The sequence below is a fragment of the Thermobia domestica genome, chromosome 3 (assembly GCF_964235325.1).
Source record: "Thermobia domestica chromosome 3, izTheDome1.hap1.1, whole genome shotgun sequence".
NCBI classification, from domain to species: Eukaryota; Metazoa; Arthropoda; class Insecta; order Zygentoma; family Lepismatidae; genus Thermobia; species Thermobia domestica.
In genome coordinates, this window is record NC_137456.1 from 345,060,462 (window position 1) to 345,082,420 (window position 21,959).

Below are 21,959 nucleotides of genomic sequence, written 5' to 3' on the forward strand. Positions count from 1 at the left end.
TTACACTGGATATCCAATAACAACAATAACAATGGAAAGTATTTGGGAAGGTATCGGCCAGGGCCTGTTTAGTAGGTACCATCCCGGCATTTGCCTGCTAGGACTGGGGGAAATACTGGAAAACCTGTCAGGATGGTCGGCGGCGGGATTCGAACCCACGACCTCCCGAATGCGAAGCCAACGCTCTACCACTTGAGCTACTTCGCTTGTGTGCAGTGTTTTTAATTTCATTAAATCTTAAAGATCACAGTAAATTCTATATACGAATATACTTATTCCCTTGGTTTTCTACTTTAAAGTAAACATGATTATTATTATTATTATTATTATTATTATTATTATTATTATTATTATTATTATTATTATTATTATTAATAATAATAATATTAATAATAATAATAATAATAATAATAATAATAATAATAATAATAATAATAATAATCTCTCACCTTTGGTGCGAGTGGTCCCGGATTCGATTCCCGGTGAAGACACTCGGTCGAAAACGTGCAGCAGTTCTTTCAGACCAGCCATCTTGACTGAGTTTTTTCCTGGGTTTGCCTCATTCACACCAGGCAAAGGTCCGGGCTGGATGATACCTAACATAATTGTCCCAGGCTCTTTCCTCTTTCTCCATTCCTTCCCTCCTCTCCAATCCCCGAGCAGTGTGATTGCCGAGGGACCTCATCCCTCATTAAGTGTGATGGGCTAAAATAGCCATAGATCCAGAAAGCCCAGAAAGCTAATTCCTAATCCTCCAGACAACTGACGTGTGAAAACGCTATAAAGAGAAATTCTCCACGACATAATTATGATTCGAAGCGCATGTAATAGTAGAACCCCTACTTTACAGCCTCCAAAGGTATCCATCCCCTTTAGAGCTTGACTTCAATCGCCCTAAATTTACGATCCCCATAATTTACCACTCCCCCATCAAATTTAACAGTCTCTCCCCAAATTTATCATTCTCCACTTTAACTGTGCTATTTTCAATGAAAAATTATGCCCCCCCCTCCAAAAAAAATCTCATGACCGCAAACTGCTCTGTGAGACCCGCTTGTTGGCACCCCTGATAACCTCGATGTCCTCGATCTGTCATAACGAAGAAAAGGAAATAAAAATCTTTTAGTTTAACGTCCCACGATTATGCGTGCTAGGTAAGGGAGACGATGATTAAAGCAATTGAATGATGATGGAATAATTGGTGGAATAAGAATGTTGAAGGAAACGAGAAAACCCCACGGACACGATGTTCTCTGGCACAAACTTACTTCGGTGGAGATCGAACCAGGGGCCCCACGCACCAGAGTTAATCGCTATCCCATTGAACACTTGTGCTCCACCTACGTAGAATGACGAAAACACATAACTAACTATATATGTTTGTATCCTAATAAATCATCTATTAGAGATAGTTGGTAACACTGATTTTTCTTAAATTCAACTTCAAAGAGAGAAATCTTATTACAAAATATAATAATAATAATAAAAAAAGAAATTCTAAACAAGAGACTTTATTCCCTAATCCTAAGGGGAAAAAAACGCGCTAAATTTCATGGTTGTTACATTTCATGCATACATTTGAGAGTTATCGTGACACAGACAGATGGCCACACAAAAGCACGTTATGAGGTTCCTCCTGGCTATATCGATACCGACCGTAATCACATTCGGTAAGAGAGACCCGGGTTCAATTCCCAATGGGATCAGATCCCACGTTAAGTTCTAGATCCACGTCTCACGTAACCTCACTGCTGAAAGAGACGTTAAACTCCACACTAAATGCACACTAGGTCAGAACAAAAGTATAGAAACAAACAAGCCTAGTGTTACAGCATATGCATACGTTAATCGAACTTTCTCGGTTGCATAAGCCTACACGTAATGACGGAAGTAAAAAACTTGAAAGATTGCAGCATTCTACTTCAGACTTTTAAGGGCTGCAGTCACTGAAGAACTCAATTGTTTTAATAAAGACTATGGGGCATGCAGTCAGCGCATAAACATGTCACTCAAAGAGAAAGTCTCTCTCCTGCAAGTAAAGACATCTCCACTCCGCCTACGCCAAACAGTTGCTGATCAACTAGAGACAATGGGTGATGCAATATAAACACTTCATGTTCTACTAAAGCATAGCGAATTAACGTTCAACACCCTTACGGTATGTAACAATGAATAATTCAATGAGACCTCATGCAAAATTAATACGTTACTGGTTTATTGGTTGTTAGCCTGAAAGCAGACATCTTACGCTTGAACACTGCAACGACAACAGTTCTGGTAATTTACGTATTTTAATGAATAATTGGAGAGCCTGTTCTTGGCTTGCTGTACTGCAATACTGACAGGTCCTCAGTTCAAGTGCACAGAACAACAGATCTGTTAAATACGGTTAATCCAGCAAGCAGTCTTTTCTGTAACAATCTAAACATGGGGGAACTTTCTAGCCATGTAAGTTTTCCCCGTGATTCGGAGTTCAATTCCCGATGGGGGATGCTTGCTTCAGATAGAAACCCAAGCTGAAGTCCTGATACCTCACCAAAGGTTTTACCAATTTTTGAGCTTCGAGACTCAGGAACAGACTTCATCACGAAGCCCTAAATGACACCTCAACTTTGTAAGATTTTAATTTTTAATAACATGTATGCGGAAAACAATTTCGGATTTTTTTTAAAACCAAAAAGAAGCCAGTAACATTTGTTCTAAATAACTCAAGACCTGAGCCAGTACAATGCAAGATAGTTTTATAAAGCCAAAATGAAAGTTTGAGTAAATATTCCAAAGAAGAGAAATCGCTAACATTCTTACCTTTCGTGCAAGTGGTCCCGGGTTTGATTCTCGGTAGGGACACTAAATCGAAAGATGCAACAGGTTATTTTAGGCCAGCCAGCCTGAGTGAGGTTTTTTCCTGCATTTTTCTCATTCCCACCAGGCAAATGAAGGAATAGTACCTAACATAATAGATCCAGGTCGTTTCCTTTCTTCCTCTCCAATCCCTGGGCAATGCGATCGCCGAGGGACGTCATCTCTCATATGTGTGACGGGCTAACATGGCCTTCAACATGCTACAAATCAAACCGAGATTGCTGTTCACGAATACTTTATATTATGTGTTGCAAAGGCACAAGAAAAAAAAAGGCTATGTGGTCTAGATATGGAAATTGTCCTCAACGGCTCCAAAACTGCAAAATCCTAATCTAGAGAGAGTAAAATAAACTTTTTAATAGTGTTTCAATAGAAATTGTGAGATAAATGGTGGAAGTAAAAAGGAGGAAAAGAAGCAGAATGTTTACTAGATTCATCCCCTTTTCAGCATTGAGGCCATACAAGTCCGAACGTATCGCTTCTGTATCACTACTTGTTATTATTGTGGGAGGCGCGGTGGCTCAGTGGTAGAGCGTTCACCTCTGATGCTTGGGTTCCCTGGTTCGATCCCAGCTCGCGCCGTGTGGACTTTGTGGTGGACAAACACCGTGCTCATGTGTTTTCTCGGGGTTCTCCCGCTTCCTCCCACTTTCTTCATTCCACCATTTCACTCATCTCTTATTATCACCGTCTCCTTTAGCCTAACCGGCATAATCGTGGGACGTAAAACTTACAGATTTCATTTCATTTCATTTTGTTATTATTGTATCCAAGGATCAAGCAATCTTTTTTTTTCTTTTTTGAATTATCGAACGTACTCAATTTTTGTTTTCATTTATTTAGTGTACTTGTATCCATCATACGAAGGGACATAAATAGGAGCTTCCATGTCAGAAGTAGGACTTGAACCCACGACAATTTCATTTCGTGATTGTCTACCACAACCTCTGACTGCTATGCTACTCCCAGCCACATCATCTCGCCACGAGGCCATTTGGAAAGTGGACCTATTTTTATGGGAGATGTGAACTACAGGTATTCTCACAATCGAGCACGGGTACGGAGGCAGAGAACCCTGAACCACTTAGCCAGGGGCCAGTTGATAGGTAGACGAATTCTGTATAATTGACGGGCCTCATTAAAACAAGCGTTGAAGAGGTTAGCGTGGGACTAGTCTGTATGAAAGGTTCTCAGTTAACAACAAGAATCTCGCTACTGGTGATAACTGAATTCTGATCAAAATTATTTCGATAATAAGATACCTATTACAGTAATTAGGCAGTCTCAACGGTAATTATACAAAATCTGAATAATCAGGCAGTTAAGGTACAGAAAATTAAGGACTTATTAAGGACTTCTGGTCAAAAGAAAAAAAAACTATAATAAAATTCAGTAAAAAAAAAAAAAAAAACTACAATTATTGGAAACGTAGGCTACTATATATAATTGAGTATTTTCGTAAAGGAGGAAAAGAAGTGCGTGACATTGTCACCAATTAAGCTAATACATCAATTTGCAGTAATTGGTCACCTGGCGTCATTTTTTCCTACCAAAACAGGAGGACATGCATTATAATGTTTTTGCGTGATTTCTGATAACAATGCCACCTCGGTTGTTTATGTATTAATCTTTGAAGGAAATACACAATGCTGTTCCTCAACCCTCTTTGCTTCGCAACGGAAATAAAAGTAAAAAAAAAAAAAAAAAATCACTTAAGGAAAAGATCATAGCATATCCTGTCTCATTGAGCTTGTAAAAACTTGAATTAAATCATAAAAGTGGGCGACAGGTGTTTGTGTCGGCTTCTAAAAATATGAAAGGCCTTCTTATCACCATTCGCTTCCAGGTTTTTAATCAAATAAAATTGTCTCAACAAAATCATGTTTCCTTTGCAAGCATAACTTGAGCATCAGCTGTTGCGTTCCCCGAAGCTTTTTTTTTTTCTTTCTTGCATCCATCCACACATGCATAGAAATTGGCATTGCAAGCCACTAACTTATGGTCTGAGCTGGTGTTGTAGTAATTTTACGCCAGGTGTCTCTCTGTCCGCAACCAGCGGAAGCAGTGGCTTGTTGTTCAGGTAAAAAGAAAGCTGACAGAAGACAGCTGGGAAGCAGGATTCGCTGTTGGAGCTTTTCACCAAAAAACATAAAAACAGAAAGTGGGTTATGTCATTACATCCACAACAAACGAGCTTGGAAGAAATCAAATATCAGACCTACTTCAATAAAATATCTCAATAATATTGAATAAAGGGAAAATCAATCCCTTAGGGACTTGCAAGACACAGAAACGCACGCAGGCGTGGGTCCTGGGAGTCCGGACCCCCGGAACCCCGACTTGCCTACAAATTTAACCTGATTTTAGGGGTGATTTCACAAATTTTAATATAATTTATCCTCATATTGATTTTGGACCCCCCAAAACTTCGGATCCCCCGAGATAATTTCTGTGTACGTCCCTGCCCAGGGCCAAATGTACCTTTCTCCCTTAAATGAACCGTTTTGCAGATTGATTGTACCATTTTCAATGAAATATTATCCCCCAAATAACCTCATTGGCCTAAACTGCTTACTAAAATTCGCCTCTAGGTACCCCTATTTGTACCTACTTCTCAACTTTAAAAAAAAAAATGAAAAATCATACTATGTAATAATTTTGCTGCGTTATTTTCAAATAAGAGTTGGAGCCAAGTCCGCGTGATCCCGGGTTCGATTCCCTGCCAGTGCTTCCCAATTTTCGGCGTCCACCCAGCGTCGTGAGGCAAACTGAGGAGTCACGTGACAGCCACTGTGCCAGTTAGGGACAGGGCGTCGCAGCGCGCTGACCACGTGTGCTTGCCATTAGATTGGACGACGTAGTTTAGCCGGTCGCTAGCAGATGGCGCTGGAGCAGGCTTAGGTTCACAAATAGGCCGTTAAGCCTAGTGGTTTGGTTTATTTTTAAATAAGTTTAAAATGCTATTGAGTAAAACAGTGGCGTATCAAGGAAGTTTGCTAGGTTTTAACTCGGTCTACTTCTTAGAAAATTATGGGGTCCCGGGTTCAAGCCCTGCTTCCGCCAAGTGAACTTTGTGCTGGACAAACACCGTATACATGGGTTTCCTCGGGGTTCTCCCGTTTCCTCCCACTTTCTTCATTCCACCATTTCATTCATTCCTCATCATCACCGTCTCCTTTAGCCTAGCCGGCATAACCGTGAAACGTAAAACTCAAAATAAAACTAAAAATTCTTAGAAAATTAAATTTCTCGTGTAGTACCGGGGGAGAGCACCCTCTAACCTATGGTTTTACCTAAAATGCATGTAGCCAGTGTGGTTCTGTTGAAAAACAGAGAAATTTGAGAACGTCTATTCGTCTGTTCTATGACAAGGCTTGTTTGAATAATTAACACCAGTGTTCGAAGTGGAAAGAAAGCAGAAGCGGTATGTTTTATTACGATTTTCACTTGATATAGCGACTATTTAAATGTTGAAATGCACAGAGGGTATGTTGCCTAACAATCACATTTCTATTTACACAATGGCTCAAAACCATGGGAGAACTTTTCCGTAGTTACGAGGGGGTAGGGAGCATGGAGAGGCTTTATCCTCTACCAAGACTTTCTGGAAAAATAAAAGTATCACCTTATGTTGCATTATAAAGAATTATTCACGAAAATGCTCGAAAACCGAGTTTTCACCTTCACAATTTCCTGCGAGAAAACTCCCGTATCTCCACTCGACTGAGGGATATTCCAAATCCCCGGAAGATGCGCCCCGCAGCAAACAACCCCTAAATCCGCCCATGCTCAAAACACGACATTTGTATGCATTAAAGCAAGAAGAGACACACATACATAACGAAGAAACAATTCAATATGGGACAACAAAATATAAACTAGATGAAGTTCTTTGAAGGCATCTCATTTTGAAAACAACATATAGGAAAAGAATAACAAAAATGTCGGTGTTGTCAACTTAGAAAGTATTTATACGTAAGAAATGAAATCTTTTTACGTGGAAAGCTATTCGTCAATTACTGTGTATACAAATGGATTTATTAAAGGTATTTAGAATCTACTCTCCAGTGATGATACGTTATGGTCACTGAAAAACCAGAGGCGGTATGATTTCATCACTGAAAAACCAAAGACGGTATGGCATACCACCGCATAACGTCTCACTTCGACCACTGATTAACACTCAAGGTAGATCAATACTGAGACATGTTTTACCATTGTAATCATAACCTTTAGATATTCACCATCAGTGTTTCTTTCAGACCTGTTTTTGGGGAGGCACTCCCTCCCGGAGCTATGAGAGTGTTCCCCCGGAGCATACCAAAATAATACGTCTATAATATAATAATTAATAGAATAGTATCAGAAGTGCCTCCCCGGAATACTAAGTGTACCCCCCCCCGGGACATTGTTTCTGAAAGAAACATTGTTCACCATATCACAGTTGAAACTCGGACTAATCCACTCTACAGTTCAAAACCAATTTGTTCGGTAGATGACTCATTCCCGTCCCTGCATAACATTTTGTGCTGAGGTCAGAAAATTTAAGAATTGCTTGAATCTACGATAGATGTGGGATGGTTTTTTATTAATCTACAACCCTTTCACGCTAGCATCCACTGTTTCTTTATCTTTGTTTCAACCTCTGATTGATAGATTATCGAAGGAAAAGATGCACGAGATGAAGATGAGGTCAGGGCTCACCGACTTCGAAATTCACGCTGCCCCGACCTCAATCTTACGAACTGGACGTGATGCCGAAAGCATGATGTAAGTGTGAGGCTGAGTGAGCGTAATGTTGAAATGACGGGAGGGTGATGGATTGACGGCGTGAGCATCAGGTACAGTGAAGTTAGGCTAAAGTAGGTTTCTTTGCTCATGAGTGGTAGGAGCCGTCAACAACAATCCTCTCCTTCGCACGTAACCTGTGTAGTATTGCAGCAGGGGGGAAAAGTTCAGGAAGAGTTACATGCAGGGAAATGCTCACTCTTGTTTCATTCTCGAATGCAGGGAAATGCTTACTCTTGTTTCATTCTCGCGAATTTAAATACAGGGAAATATTCAATCTTGTTTCATTCTCGCGAATTTGAATGCAGGGAAACGCTCACTCTTGTTTCACTCTCCCTAATTTGAACGCAGGGAAATGCTCACTCTTGTTTCATTCTCGCGAATTTAAATGCAGGGAAATATTCAATCTTGTTTCATTCTCGCGAATTTGAATGCAGGGAAACGCTCACTCTTGTTTCACTCTCGCTAATTTGAACGCAGGGAAATGCTCACTCTTGTTTCATTCTCGCGAATTTAAATGCAAGGAAATATTCAATCTTGTTTCATTCTCGCGAATTTGAATGCAGGGAAACGCTCACTCTTGTTTCACTCTCGCTAATTTGAAGCAGGGAAATGCTCACTCTTGTTTCATTCTCGCGAATTTAAATGCAGGGAAATATTCAATCTTGTTTCATTCTCGCGAATTTGAATGCAGGGAAACGCTCACTCTTGTTTCACTCTCGCTAATTTGAACGCAGGGAAATACTCACTCTTGTTTCATTCTCGCGAATTTAAATGCAGGGAAATATTCAATCTTGTTTCATTCTCGCGAATTTGAATGCAGGGAAACGCTCACTCTTGTTTCACTCTCGCTAATTTGAACGCAGGGAAATACTCACTCTTGTTTCATTCTCGCGAATTTAAGTGCAGGGAAATGCTCACTCTTGTTTCATGTTCGCGAATTCGGACCCATATTGTGGCATGGTTATTTCAATATTTATGATCAATATGCTTAACCAGATAATTTTATTGCAGCTCAGCCAAAGACAATTATGTAAAACATATGAGCATAACTAGTTTGAAATTCTATCATACCATGGTGAACGAATTTGGAATTTGGAATTCTGAGTTCAAAGCAGGCATAAAACCACTTTACCTTCTCCCTCAATGTGAACTTTGTGAGAATGTGATGTAGGAAGTGAATACGTGTTTACTCTTCCCGTTGTTGATAACTATCTCCGTGTCGTAACAATCTGTGAAGTTACAAAGTCAACCGCTCTATCTGTTGGCAGAGGCCAGTGAAGAGTGAATGATAAGGAATTCCTTTAAACTTGAAAATGATAGTTGACAAGTGGTCTACGCAAGACACAAAACAGGCAACATTTCATTTTGATTATCTTTTGTTTGTTTATTGGAGACATTCGAGCGCTGAGATCCCATCCCACAGTCGTTGGAATTCGGTTAATGCACTCCGTAACTTCACACATGAATCACAAAGGAAGTGTTTTTCTTTCCCTCCATATCAAGTTCAGTTACCTACACTGCAATCGGAAATGTTAATCATCTGACACAACATATCCTGTTCAATATGGGCTGCCTCTTCATAAACAGTCTTTCTGCTACTTGTAAAAGAGTCTCAAGTGGCTCCTACGCTTTTAAATGGATGGGATGGGGCCAGCTAATGATGACCGCTATAAATATAGAGCCAACAAGGTCACCAAAGGAGCTCAAAACTTTTGATTCAGTATTTTATGCTAGTTGGCTTTCATGCAGGCGCGTGTAACCAGAAGGTTTAAAAATCGAATAAAATGTTTGAATTTAACATTTCACAACTATGCACTGTAAAGCATATTCGAATTATTATTATCCGCAGCAAATACTTCCACCTCTAATAGAATTTGGGTACCATACGGGTAGAAAACTCGTGCGTTTACCGCTCAGCCATGAAATAATACTAGACGATAAGTAATTCTATGGTGTGAATAAGAATAGCAGAAAGTGACATACATAAAATGATTTCTCCACCAACCTACAATAGAAAGCCTACATGCCAATAACATGCTGTCGGTCGTATTAACTTGGATTTACAGTATCCAGTGTTTAAAAAAAAAAAAAAAAAAAAAAAAAAAAAAAAAAACTGAAATGTGAAACCCTGCAAAACCTGATGTGGCGATACTCAAGGTCACAGGACGAAAAGAATTATTCTTCCGAGCATCTCCCGTTCTGTGTTCATTCAATAAGGGAAAAAAGAGGAAGTGTTGGATTTCTAAGACGGTGATTCGTATTATGTTTCTAATATTTTTGTATTTAGAGCACTTGGTATGTGCAACATAATCTCAACGCATGGTTTTTACTACAGTAAAAAGAGAAAGGGTGTTATCCTGGCAGGTATGCAACCAATTTTGCAAGATTGTTCTGCGAATAGAGAACTTTAAACTGTTTTTATGTAACGAAATCTTATAATTGTACGCTGACAGCAAAAATAGTTTAACTTGCACTTTAAATGTATATTATTAACGCCCCAAACTGTTGAAGGCCTTAAAAATGAAAATTTTGCATTTCTGATGAATTCTATTTAAGTTTTCAAACACCATACAGTCTCATCTCGCTGTTTACAACAATTAAAATTTTAGCCTCATCCCTGCCGGGATTCGAACCCGGGACCTTTGGATTAGAAGTCCAACGCGCTATCCACTGCGCTACAGGGACAACTGCGCAGACTCCCAAATCTTACAGTATTTATCGTTACAACATCCATCAACTGCTTATCTCGAATGTAAACAAGAATGACCTTCTATAGTGCAAACGGAAATCCGACGCACGCAACGCCTATCTCATCAAATATACCATAACATTGACTTTACGCTTCTACGTTCGTTACAGACATTATAATCATGTTTCTTTTTCTTTCAGAAATTTACTTCAAAACGTCTAAAAAAAATTAATTAGGCTCATGAGTGGTGTAGTGATACTTCTGTGAGTCTTGGTGCATGATCCCGAGTTTGATTCCTGGAGTGAATCACGCTGTAGTTTACACTACCAGCCTTTTTTTTTATTTTTTTATTTTATAGACTCGTGTATCTACTCTCTTCTGCAACACAGAGAAGGTTTCAGTTTTGTTTGACGAAGATAGAACTAGCTAAACGTTCCCTTGTGCAATGGAAAGAGAAAATCCCATTTCAACAAGACCAATCTTATATAGCCCTGTTTTGTTAAGTGAAGCATTTAAGTCAAAATTGTACCTTTTGGAATGGAGCCCGAGATCTCCTGACTACTGTGAATTTCTATCTTCTTTCTTTCATTGGGCACCATACTTGAAAGCCTGCCAACTCCATCGCAAAATAAGAAAACAGGAGTTCGAAGGAACAGTTGAGATCTTAAAATCCTCACGACGTGGGGAGTTTAGTAGTTCTACGGAAGACCCCTACCACTAAACTGTCGTAGAATTCTATTTCTTCCGTTTTCCACAGATGTTTCGTTATGTCATGTCTTTGTCAGATTTCGATTGGCTATCATGAATGGGTTTATTATACATTTGATTGTCTACGAGTCTTTAATGTTAAGTTACTGTATCTGCACGATGGAATTCTAGATAGTAATGAGGGAGAGAGCGGGTAAAAGTAGCATACATACTGTGCGTTTGTCAGTGTTTGACTAGTTTTAGACGAAAGCATTTATCGTAGCATTTCTCGTAGCAAAAATCGTATCATCGATATGCTACCGTGTAAAGTAGCAAATGCTATAGCATTTCCCATGCCATGATATATCCTATGGTATTTCTCGTCGATAAAGCCTGCTCTATTTCGTAGCATTTTCCCAGCATTTCTGGTCGGATTGCAGCGCCGTGGTGTGTTAAAAGGAAGCAAAAGATTTTGTGCCAAATATCCATGCTCTTTGTTTTGTGTGGGAAATTGAATTGTCGTAAAGAAAAATGAATTGGAGTAGGGATGCTCTTTGTACACATACTTCTTTGTGGTTTTCGTTTTTTAATGTAACCGGCGAGAACTGTTGTTACAACCACTATAGGTTTAGCTACCTCACGCTTTAGTTTCGGAGCCATAATTGTGCTCTTCTCCAGTGATTTGTTTGCTACGTTACGACAAGATGCTTATCAAAATGCTATTGTGTAAAAGTACCATACACTTTTGATGCCATAGAATATTATACGAGATTTTTGGCAGCATATCTGCTACGAGTAACGCTATGATACATGCTTCCGTCTAAAACTAGTCTTAGATACGTTGTCAGGTACAAAATTGACCTTTTTTTTTTTTTCAATTTCATGTTTAAAAATACCTATTTTACTACACAATTAATAAATGAAGTTTTTACGGGACAAGGTAGCATCAAGAGTATTTTGAGTTAACCTCTCTCCTCCGTTTCCCCCTTTGCATACACACACATATACACATTCGAAACTCTAAAGTTTAGATTGGATAAAATAGCGTTTAGTCGTTCGATAACCAATAGCAGTAATTTATTTAAGAGATACTCCCCCTCCCCTTTCAGTTTTATGTTCAACGGTTATGCCGGCTAGGCTAAAGGAGACGGTGATGATAAGAAATGAATGGAATGGTAGAATGAATAAAGTGGGAGGAAAGGGGAGAAACCCGAGAAAACTCAAGCAGACAGTGTTTATCCACCACAAAGTTCACTTGGTGCGAGCTGGAATCGAACCAGGGACCCCACACATCATAGTTGAAGACTCTACCACTGAGCCTCCGCGGCCCTTTCTAGGTGAGGGATTGTTGCAGCGTGCAGTGCCCTTGCCTATTAGACTAGGTATCAAAAAACCGGTGGGCGTGTAAGAACCATCTGAAAATCAGTAAACTATCTTTACATCTGATTTTAAAAGAGCCTTTATAGTCTAATCGTTTCTAAAGAATTTTGAGCTAATGTATAGTCATAACGTTTGAGTTCTTATAAAAAAATCCAGGAACAGAGATGATTTTCAAGGTATCTGCCTAGAACTGATATTTTGCTATACTGATTCTAAACGACAGGACTTTCGACTGAAGTAAAACTATCTTCAGCAATTCGGGGGGTTAGGCTTATATTTCTTAGCTAGGTGACCTTGAAAAAAAAAAAAACATAAGTCCATTTTGCAACTGAGCTTGCTCAGGGTCACGCATGCTCATGGACACTAAACTAAACGGCGTGACGAACATCTTGGCATTTGAAGGCGGCGCTCCAAGTTCCCTTTAAATACTGCTAGCAAATGAGAAGCCAGCGGTGTTGCCACGTTTATTTTATACACATCCACGTCTATCCCCTGTCACCTGATCGTGCTGTAGTTAGTCTGCTTAGCCGTAGCCACATCCCTTTACCACTTGGCAACGTCGCGCCAGAGCTTGCGTTTTATTCGTTTAGCTGAAATGCCAAGAAATTTGTCACAGGCTTTAATTGGATCTCGTGGGCACTAAGAGCTCGTGCCCACTTTCCTCAATGAGCTACACGCTCACTCGTGTTCCAGATCACTAGTTTCATTGGGGCTCGCGCTCGCTCGGATTCGAGCTCTGGTTAGCTTTCTACTCTAGAGGCTCGTGTTCATATGGGCTTGCATTTATTTATTTATTGAGTTTAAAGCCACTAAGTCCGAACCGAGATCGCAGGTTTGAACATTTCTGTCAGTACAACCGCAGTAAAATCGTAAATTAAAATTTAGGCTCATCAGATATTCACCTACACAACTGTGTTGCTCAAAACCATGTAAATATCTGATTCTTAACTTCTGCAAATTTGTGAGAATGCGGCCCAATGCCGTGTCGTGGAAAATCAGCGCCCGGGGCGAGAGTAAACGATGGCGACCCGTACATATGAGTGAGGTTGACAGATCAATCGCAAAGCGCCACCATGGTTGGCGCGAAGAGTAAGAAAATTTCCAAAAACAAACACTGTTTTTCCTTGATTTTGAGCGCTTTCTGTTACTTTTTGCTTTCCATTTTTATGTATGTGCACATGTATTTTCCTAACATGAGTAACATTATAGGATCACTTCCTAAAGCAGAAAAAGGATTTAAGTACATACTAGTTTGTACTGATCTAAAATATTCCAAGTATTTTTCCTTTGTTTTTCTTTACTTTTTCTCAGGCCCGTATCCAGGGGGTCTAGGCCCCCCTAAATTTTCGCGCCCCCCTAAACTTTTCACGGTAGGCTTGCAAATGAACTATAATATGGTGATGAACTATAATACGATTGGATCGCCCCCCCTAACTTCAGCCGACCCCCCCCCCTGCATTTTTGTACTGGCTACCGGCCTGCCTTTTATGTTCTCCCGAATTTTGCACTCCCTTACTTTGGCGACCGTGGCCATCGCCCCGCCTCCGGGACGGCACTGATACGGATCCAGTAGCTCCCCTTCCATGTTTGATACAAATAAGAGCACTCGAAACTACGCACTGGTCTCATCTGACAAGCAAAGAACATAAATTCTTGTGAAAAAAAGTACGAAATGTCTGCAATGTATAACAGTTGAAAGAAATTTATGGTCAATGGTTTTTACCAATTGACGCTGACCAAACCTTGTTACCCTTTGACTTTAGATGATACCACAACGAGCTTACGTCATTTTCACAGGACAAATCAACAGCTGTGAGAACTACAGACGAACATTTTTTATGTTCTTTGCCAAAACAAGCATAACCAGTGCTGCCATCTGTAACAATAGGCGTGTTCACGCGTAATCCATCAATTGGGGAAGAGAGCAAGGGATTCACATGCAAGCTTCATGGACAGACAACCGGATTAGCTTCGATGATTCATAGACAACTCATCCATCATAGAGAAATGCGTTGCGTCGAGTTTTACAGATATACAGCAAGAAAAATTGTTCTCATTCATACTGTTAACAAATTTACGGCATAGGAACACTTACAAGGAATTGAACTGTACCCACAATGCATTCAATATAAAATAATCACATGAATATCCATCAAATATGGTTCAATTTTGATTTTTCATGCTTTATTTATTTATTTATTTATTTTTGCTAATAACTAACTTACTTATTTTATAACCTAAGGAACACCCACAAAGCCATCGCTCCAGAAATAATAATAATAATAATAATAATAATAATAATAATAATAATAATAATAATAATAATAATAATAATAATAATAATAATAAAACAACTATTGGAATCCATGTAATGCCAAATCAATCCAGTTCGGATTGGAACACCGTGCTTCCAGAATATCTTGTTTTAATTTTTGTTATGCTCACACAGAGAATGATAATGAAAAATATATGTTCAGAATCGCAACTTACAAGTAATTCTCTAATGCAAATTATAGTCATTAGGCTAAGGGAGATGATGATTAAGGCAAGTGAATGATGATGGAAGAATTGGTAGAATGATTATGACAGAGGAAACAGGAGTACCCCGAGAAAACCCACGAACACAATGTTTGTTGTCCACCACACGCTTGGCCAGGGACCCCGAGCACTAGAGGTAAACGCTCTACCACTGAACCATCGAGTTCCCTTGCATACACATCTAGGCGACAATATTTATCTTTGAAATGAAGTGAAATCTTTTAGTTTAACACCCCAGGATGTCCTTTATGTTAAGGTAGTCGGATAATTAAGGCAAGTGAATAATGATGGAGGAATTGGTGGAATGAGAAAGTGGGAGAAAACGGGAAAACACTGAGAAAACCAACGAACACGATGTTGTCCACCACAAACACTTGGCCGGGGATCGAACCAGAGGTCTCACGCGCCAAGGTAAGCGCTCTACCACTGAGCCACCTTACAGACATTTTTAAACACCCGTCTGAGTGTATAGAACTTCAGTTCCATGAGTGTCTATTTATAGAGTCTATTACTGCCTAGAAGAGAAATTTCTGAATATTTTTTTAAGCCAGGAAAATAATAGTGCGTGTACGAGAGTCCACGCAATATTTTAATAGTCCAGCGTATTCTCATTTCAAATTTACGAAAGAATGACCATAATATATGGGGTAAATATAGGCAATAATTTTGAAAATGGTCCAGTGTATACGTACCAAAAACTTTTGCATTACATCACTGGTCTGAGCCAATTAGGGTTTGTGCTACGAACATTTGAAAGTACATCATTACATCTATATTTTTCTAAAAATAAATATATATGCAGAGGCGGATCCAAGGGGGACTATAGGGGCTATAGCCCCCTTGAAGCTCAGGTGTACATTGGATAAAATGGGCTTCAATCCTGCTTTACACTGGGTAAAGAGGCAAACTATGGTTTAGCCCCTCCCTTGATTTATCCTGGATCCGTCACTGTGTATTTATATATTCACAGTTAAAAGTAGTTTCAGTTCAGATATGTTATGATAGTTTACTCCTCCTGTTAAGTACTGACTTAAAAAGGAACAAGTCATACGCTTTTGTTCTGGGCCAAATGAAACATACTCGCGGGTCTCCATTTGGCCATCATCAATCTAGAAAGAAGCATAAGATTGCTTATAACGAATATACCTTAACTTTGTTCCTACCTTTTGATTTCAGGAGATGTTGGGAGACTTCGAGTACGCCTATTGCCGGCAGAACTACTGGAAGAATTTCCCATTGCAAGGCTTCACACATTCACACACCGATTACTTAATCATTACATTCACAAGCATCGTACGTAATGGCATAAGAGCAAATTCACAACAATCCAAACACTCGCGTTTCTCTCGTCTGGACTGTCACAGAAAGCGTCCACGTGCTGCTGCTGCTGGTATAGACTCCGATCGACCCTTGTGTTGATGTCCCCCTCGGGGGCTGCTCGCGCTCTTACCCCGAAGTAACGGTCTGCTGAAAGGGCTTCGGCCGATCCTCGCCAAACAAGCCCCAGGTGCACTCTCATAACAGCTGCTTTCACAGACACCACTTTATTTTCTCTTCTCTCGCGGATCGACGTCCACTCTTTGGTCACCAAACCACGAGGTCATTATCAAGTTATTTGGTTCTTCCTTCCATACGCAATGTATACAATGCAAACAGAGCACGTGAGAGTAAAAGACCTTGTCGTAGTCTGTGTTCGGTGTTTCTGGAGGATTTGGGCGCCCACACGCGACACACACACCGATCGCCGACACTTCTCTCTTCCACGCAACATCCACAACACTCGCTGGAAAAGCAAGGTTGCCAGCATCAAGGAAAGAGCGCGGCGCGACTCACGACTTCTCGTTCGGCTAGAAATTCCTTTTGCTTCAAGCAATCACTGCAAGAGAATTATTATTATTATTATTTAAAAAAATCAATGCATTTCATAAAGTCACAACAAAACAAGTCCTGTTTCAGGTTCCTTCCTGGCTAAATGGATAACATTACCGTCTTCGGTGCTAAAGACTTCGTTCGATTTCCAGTGGAAGCTCGATATTTTTAAGTTATTGAATATTTTTTTAAAGGTTGTGAGCTGAGGATAGAGCCTTGAAGTATAGATCCATGCCTCAAGTAACATTAATGCTGAAACAAAAAAAAAAAAAAAAAAAAAAAACTTGGCGTAACAACCTATTTGAGAGCCTGAGCTACTCCAACGCCATCTGTCAGCGACCGGTTGAACAATGTCCAACATGTGGTCAGCACGGCGTACCAGGAGCTTTCTAGACCTAGTAGCCGTCACGTCTTGCATTTACGTGACTCCCCAGTTTGCCTCACGACGCTGGGTGGACGCCGAAAATTGAGAAGCACCGGTCGGGAATCGAACCCAGAATCACGTGGACATGAGTCCAACGCTCTAACCACTAAAGTACAGGGTCTCCTATTAGTGCTGAAAGCAGACAAACTGCTGAACAACCAATAAACAAAGTCTTGTCCGAATGAAACTGAAAAATTATACTCATGGTATTACAAACATGGTCTATCAGCAGCCAGGCGGGTTTTAGTTGGATGATGGGAGTGGCGTATTGACTTTTATCACTGTCATTTCTGAACTGCAGTTCTCTCATTCGAAGTAGCTCCCACGATTGGCTACTGATGCTGTGCCAAAGCCTCTCCACCGGGAATCGAATTCGACACCACGCAGGCACGCAACCAGAGGGGGCTCAGGGGGGCATGGTATACGCCTAAATTTCTCGTGGCCCCTCCAGACCTCAATACAAAATGCTATTATTAATACCAAAAAAAATGTAGGAGAATTTTTAATGACTTGGCCCCCCTTAACATATTCATGGGTCCCCAAACCTTTGTGGCTGGTTTCGGGCCTGATACCATGTTTAGAAAAGTCACTAGCACTAACCAATTCCCATACTCAAGAGACTAGTGAGTCCTTCATGATGTATTTTAAAGTTTAAAATAGAAATAAAAATAGATAAATTGAGGTAATGATATATATCAATTTGTATGACACACTATGTCAGAAATTATAGACTGCATTTTCTCTGTCTGTTTAAGTGACTAGTTTAACGTGGACCCAAATTGTATGTCATGTACCATAACCGTCACTCTACTAGCAACTGGTCAATTCGGTTCTTCCTTTTCTTTTTAGCTGGGATCAGAGGCATGCTTCTGCAATCCATCTTCCTTGATGCGAGCTGCTGTGGTGGGGAACGGCCAAAATTGAGAAAGCTGATCTTATATAATAGTAAACCCTGGTGGTGGTTTGGAGCCCATGTTAATAGTAGGCAGGGACGTGTAGTGCATATTACCGCTGTTACCGGCGGTAACGGTAAAAATATTACGGTTTTTCGTTGTTTTCATATGTCTTCAAATTTCATTATCGACATGGGAAGATGTTTACATTTTCCTTTTTCTTTTTTTTTTTTTTTTTTTTTTTTTTTTTTTTTTTTTTTTTTTAAAGTTTGGATGGCCTATGCTTCATTTACATTGTGAACGAATGCAACATGCCAACACCAAATAGGAGCATACTGTTGTTGATACCGCAGATTTTAGAGGTAACGCGAACCCCGATAGCGTTCGTTCACTCCAGAAGCACCTTTTAGCGTGCCAGCCAGAAGCATCCTGCGAGCTCGTATTTGAACTTTCGGAATAGCCCTTATGTTACCGTTCGTCTGAGTGGAAGAGGAAAAAATAGGAACGTTCCCTGTCAAAACAAGGAGAATCTAGAATACCATCAACATGTATATGCTCTCCTCTCGCTGTGAGGATCGAGCGGGCGGTAACTCTGCTATACTGTTTCGTTTGCTTCCCCATTCTAAAGAGGCCCACTCACGGTCCATGGTTTGCGCAAACAAGGCTGTTTGTGCAAACAGTTTGACCGTGTGTGGCGATGTATGAACTGTTTGCGCAAACGTTTGTGCAAACATTTTCCACATCGAACTCGTTCGAAAATTGTTTACACGAACATGATGTTTGCGCAAACACGTGGACCGTGTATGGGCATGTTTGTGCAAACACGAGCTTTATTTCCGAGTAGGAAGCCTAGTGTATAGACGCTTATTTCTTGCACTATGGCGTCAATGAATAGGAATCAAGAATTCTGGCGAGAATTTATTGACCTTTATCGAAATTTACCTGAACTGTGGAAGGTAAAGAGTAAAGATTATAAAAACAGGAATTTGAAAAATGTGGCATATGAGAAGTTATTGCAGATTTCAGATGAAAAACGACATGGCCTTGTGTTGGCTTCACACGGCGTCCAATTGGCATTGAGCGGTGTTGACAGTTCGCGACAAGCAGTTCTGCACGCTGACTTCTCGCGCTACTGCGAATCTTGACAATATCACAGGCGCTACTTAGAAATATTGTACTAGCACATTAACTGCTCACTTTACCAAGTAGAGAAAATAATTACGAACAAATACGTGAAAACTACATCTTTCTATGTCAACTGGTTGTCATGATAGACGCTTTGAAAGGTTTCCGTATAAAACAATTAGTAAAACGAGCGTTGAGTCCCGCGTCTAATTTCCAGTGGATTTTGTTTCGATTTGCAAATAGAACTCACAACTTTTATTACAGGATAATCAGGGGTGTAGCCAGCAAGTTGTTCTAGGAGTACATTACTTTCAGGGGGAGGCAAGCTTTTCACATATTAAAATCAGAACAAATTTTCCTGAACACTCCTGAATATTTTTACTCCCTCGACTCCCTCGAGTGAATATTTTTACTCCCTCGAGTGAAAATTTTTACTTCCTCGACTCCCTCGAGTGAATATTTTTACTCCCTCGAGTGAAAATTTTTACTCCCTCGACTCCCTAGAGTGAATATTTTTACTCCCTCGGGTGAATATTTTTACTCCCTCGACTCCCTCTAGTAATTATTTTTACTCCCTCGACTCCCTCAAGTCCCTCGACTCCCTCGATGAAGTCAGTCCCCTTTGCAATCTTTGCCATCATCGTAAGAATAAAGCATGGGACGTTTGTAATTTGTTTTGAAATTTACTTCAAGATAGACCCTTTCTTATTCGACAGAAGGAACGCAGTATGTTTTCTGTTTCTTTTTTTCTTTCACGTTCCACTGCCTTATGTGCGACTTTTAACACCCTTTTTTCTCCTCTATAAGGGAATCAAAAGCATCAGGCGTCTGAATGGTATAAATTATCGTAACCCAAAACAAACTCGAGCATATCGAGTTGCTTAGGAATCAGATGGATTACTTTCGTGGCACCTACACGAAGAACAAACGTGCTACTTGTTATGAAAACGGAGAAGGAAAGAAAGGGGCTAGTGTAGAATTCATCAGTGTCTCGTTGCTTTCTTTCGTGGTAGTTCGTTTATTCTCCAAAATTATAGTTGACAATGTCTTTAAGCAAACAGAGTACAGCAGAAGTTTTATTTTCTGTCTTCCTTTTTTTCTTTTTCTTTCAAGTGCTACGAAGTCAAGCTCGAAGAATTATTTTTTGTGCTTACAGTTTTTGGAACCCATAAAAATAACTTTACAAGAGTCAGATTCAGACAAAGACGAAATATTAACTGACATAGATGATAGTGAAAGTAGTGTTGAAGACAAGTGTTTAGCATTTTCACTGGAAAAGTTAACATGTAAGTAATTTAGTTGCTATATATACTTCTAGGATGCACAGTCAAAATTCTTGAGTTTGCTGGAATAGTACATTTACATTGTGAATAATGTTGCCAATGTATGTGTCATAATCAACCACTCTTTCATCCACACCCTCTTCTTTCTTTTTGGTTTCGCGGGTATTTCCGCTTCCAAAGCACAAGCAATTACTATCGCTAAACAAGCTGCTTCAGTGGACATGCTTACGCGATTAAACTCAAAATTGAACTGAAGTTTGTGCAAACAGTTGTATCGTGTGTGGCCGAGTGTTTGCGCAAACACGATGTTTTCACAAACATGATGTTTGCGCAAACCATGGACCGTGTGTGGGCCCTATAAGGATAGAAACTTGGCTGTAATTTTAGTATTCATAAGGTTATTTCACTGTCTTAACAACATACAATTTCGGACAAATATAAGTAGCAGGTTTTTCATACTAATAGCATTTAACACGTGCTACTGTGAGACTAATGTTCCAGTGCATTATTTATATGTTAATCTATCATTTTTACACGACTTTGTAATGTTAATACGTTATCTTTAAATTTGAATAATACAGCAACAGTGAACAAGAAGAATATATTCTATAGGATATTCTAACAAAAATTTAATATAGGTTTAGTTTGGTTCAAAATAAAGTTTCTCATTGAATGTTAATTTGAGCTTATATATATATATATATATATATATATATATATTTAATTGAGGTTTTATTTCTGTTTAAACGGTATATATAAATTTAGATGGTTATCTCATGCCTGAAGGAGCAAAGATATTGTCAATCCCTGAAGTGTCATTAAATATATAGAAATGCCTATCTATGAAACACATTGTGCTATATGGGAACTGTTTCAAGAGCAAGGGGGAATAGTAATAATTAGAGCGAAGCAGAGATGTTGCCCGCGCTCCTTCCAATTCGAGTAATTATTATTATTTAGGATTTATGCTAATTAAGTTGAAAATATTTTGTTTTTAATTTAGTATAGAAAACTTTCGATGTAACAAATTTCCAACTCTAGCCGCTAGCCTACTAGTTGAATTTGCACTTTGATGCAGTTTGATGTGTTGAAAAAGAACTGTGCAATCGTCTTCATCGTGCCGCAGTTTGACTGTATAACTAATTTTCAATACGGAAAACTTGTTGCTCAAACATACGATGAAACTCCAGTTATGGTTGGTGAGGTAAGGAACTGCAGCCTCTTGTTAATTATATTTTCATTCTTATGCCCATAGACTTAATTTAGTTTTAGAAAAGTCCGTTGATTATACAAAAGGACACAGGCGTAAATAGCACCCCCGCAACCCTCGTGGCGGAGGGGAAGCGCACGAGCTCCAGGGTCGCAAAATATATCGAAACTAGGGGCGCATAACTAGGTTACGGAGGCACTGAAGCTTC

At 39.6% G+C, this 21,959-nt stretch overlaps 1 protein-coding gene and 1 non-coding gene across 14 annotated transcripts in view; both read right to left on the reverse strand.

Annotated features, from left to right (window-relative positions):
* sick (sickie) overlaps nt 1–21,959 on the reverse strand; it is a 1,461,343-nt gene that overhangs the window by 555,740 nt on the left and 883,644 nt on the right. Inside the window, exon 1 of one of the 13 annotated variants that reach the window (XM_081752893.1) lies at nt 16,111–16,677. The exons of the other annotated variants lie outside the window; for them this stretch is intronic. Within the exon in view, the coding sequence (XP_081609019.1) occupies nt 16,111–16,184 (74 nt within the window). The 5' untranslated portion in view covers nt 16,185–16,677. Of the gene's footprint in view, nt 1–16,110; nt 16,678–21,959 lie in introns of those variants that run through there. 13 annotated transcript variants of the gene reach the window in all.
* Nucleotides 10,266–10,338, reverse strand: TRNAR-UCU (transfer RNA arginine (anticodon UCU)). The gene has a single exon. It is a non-coding gene; the product is annotated as a tRNA-Arg (tRNA).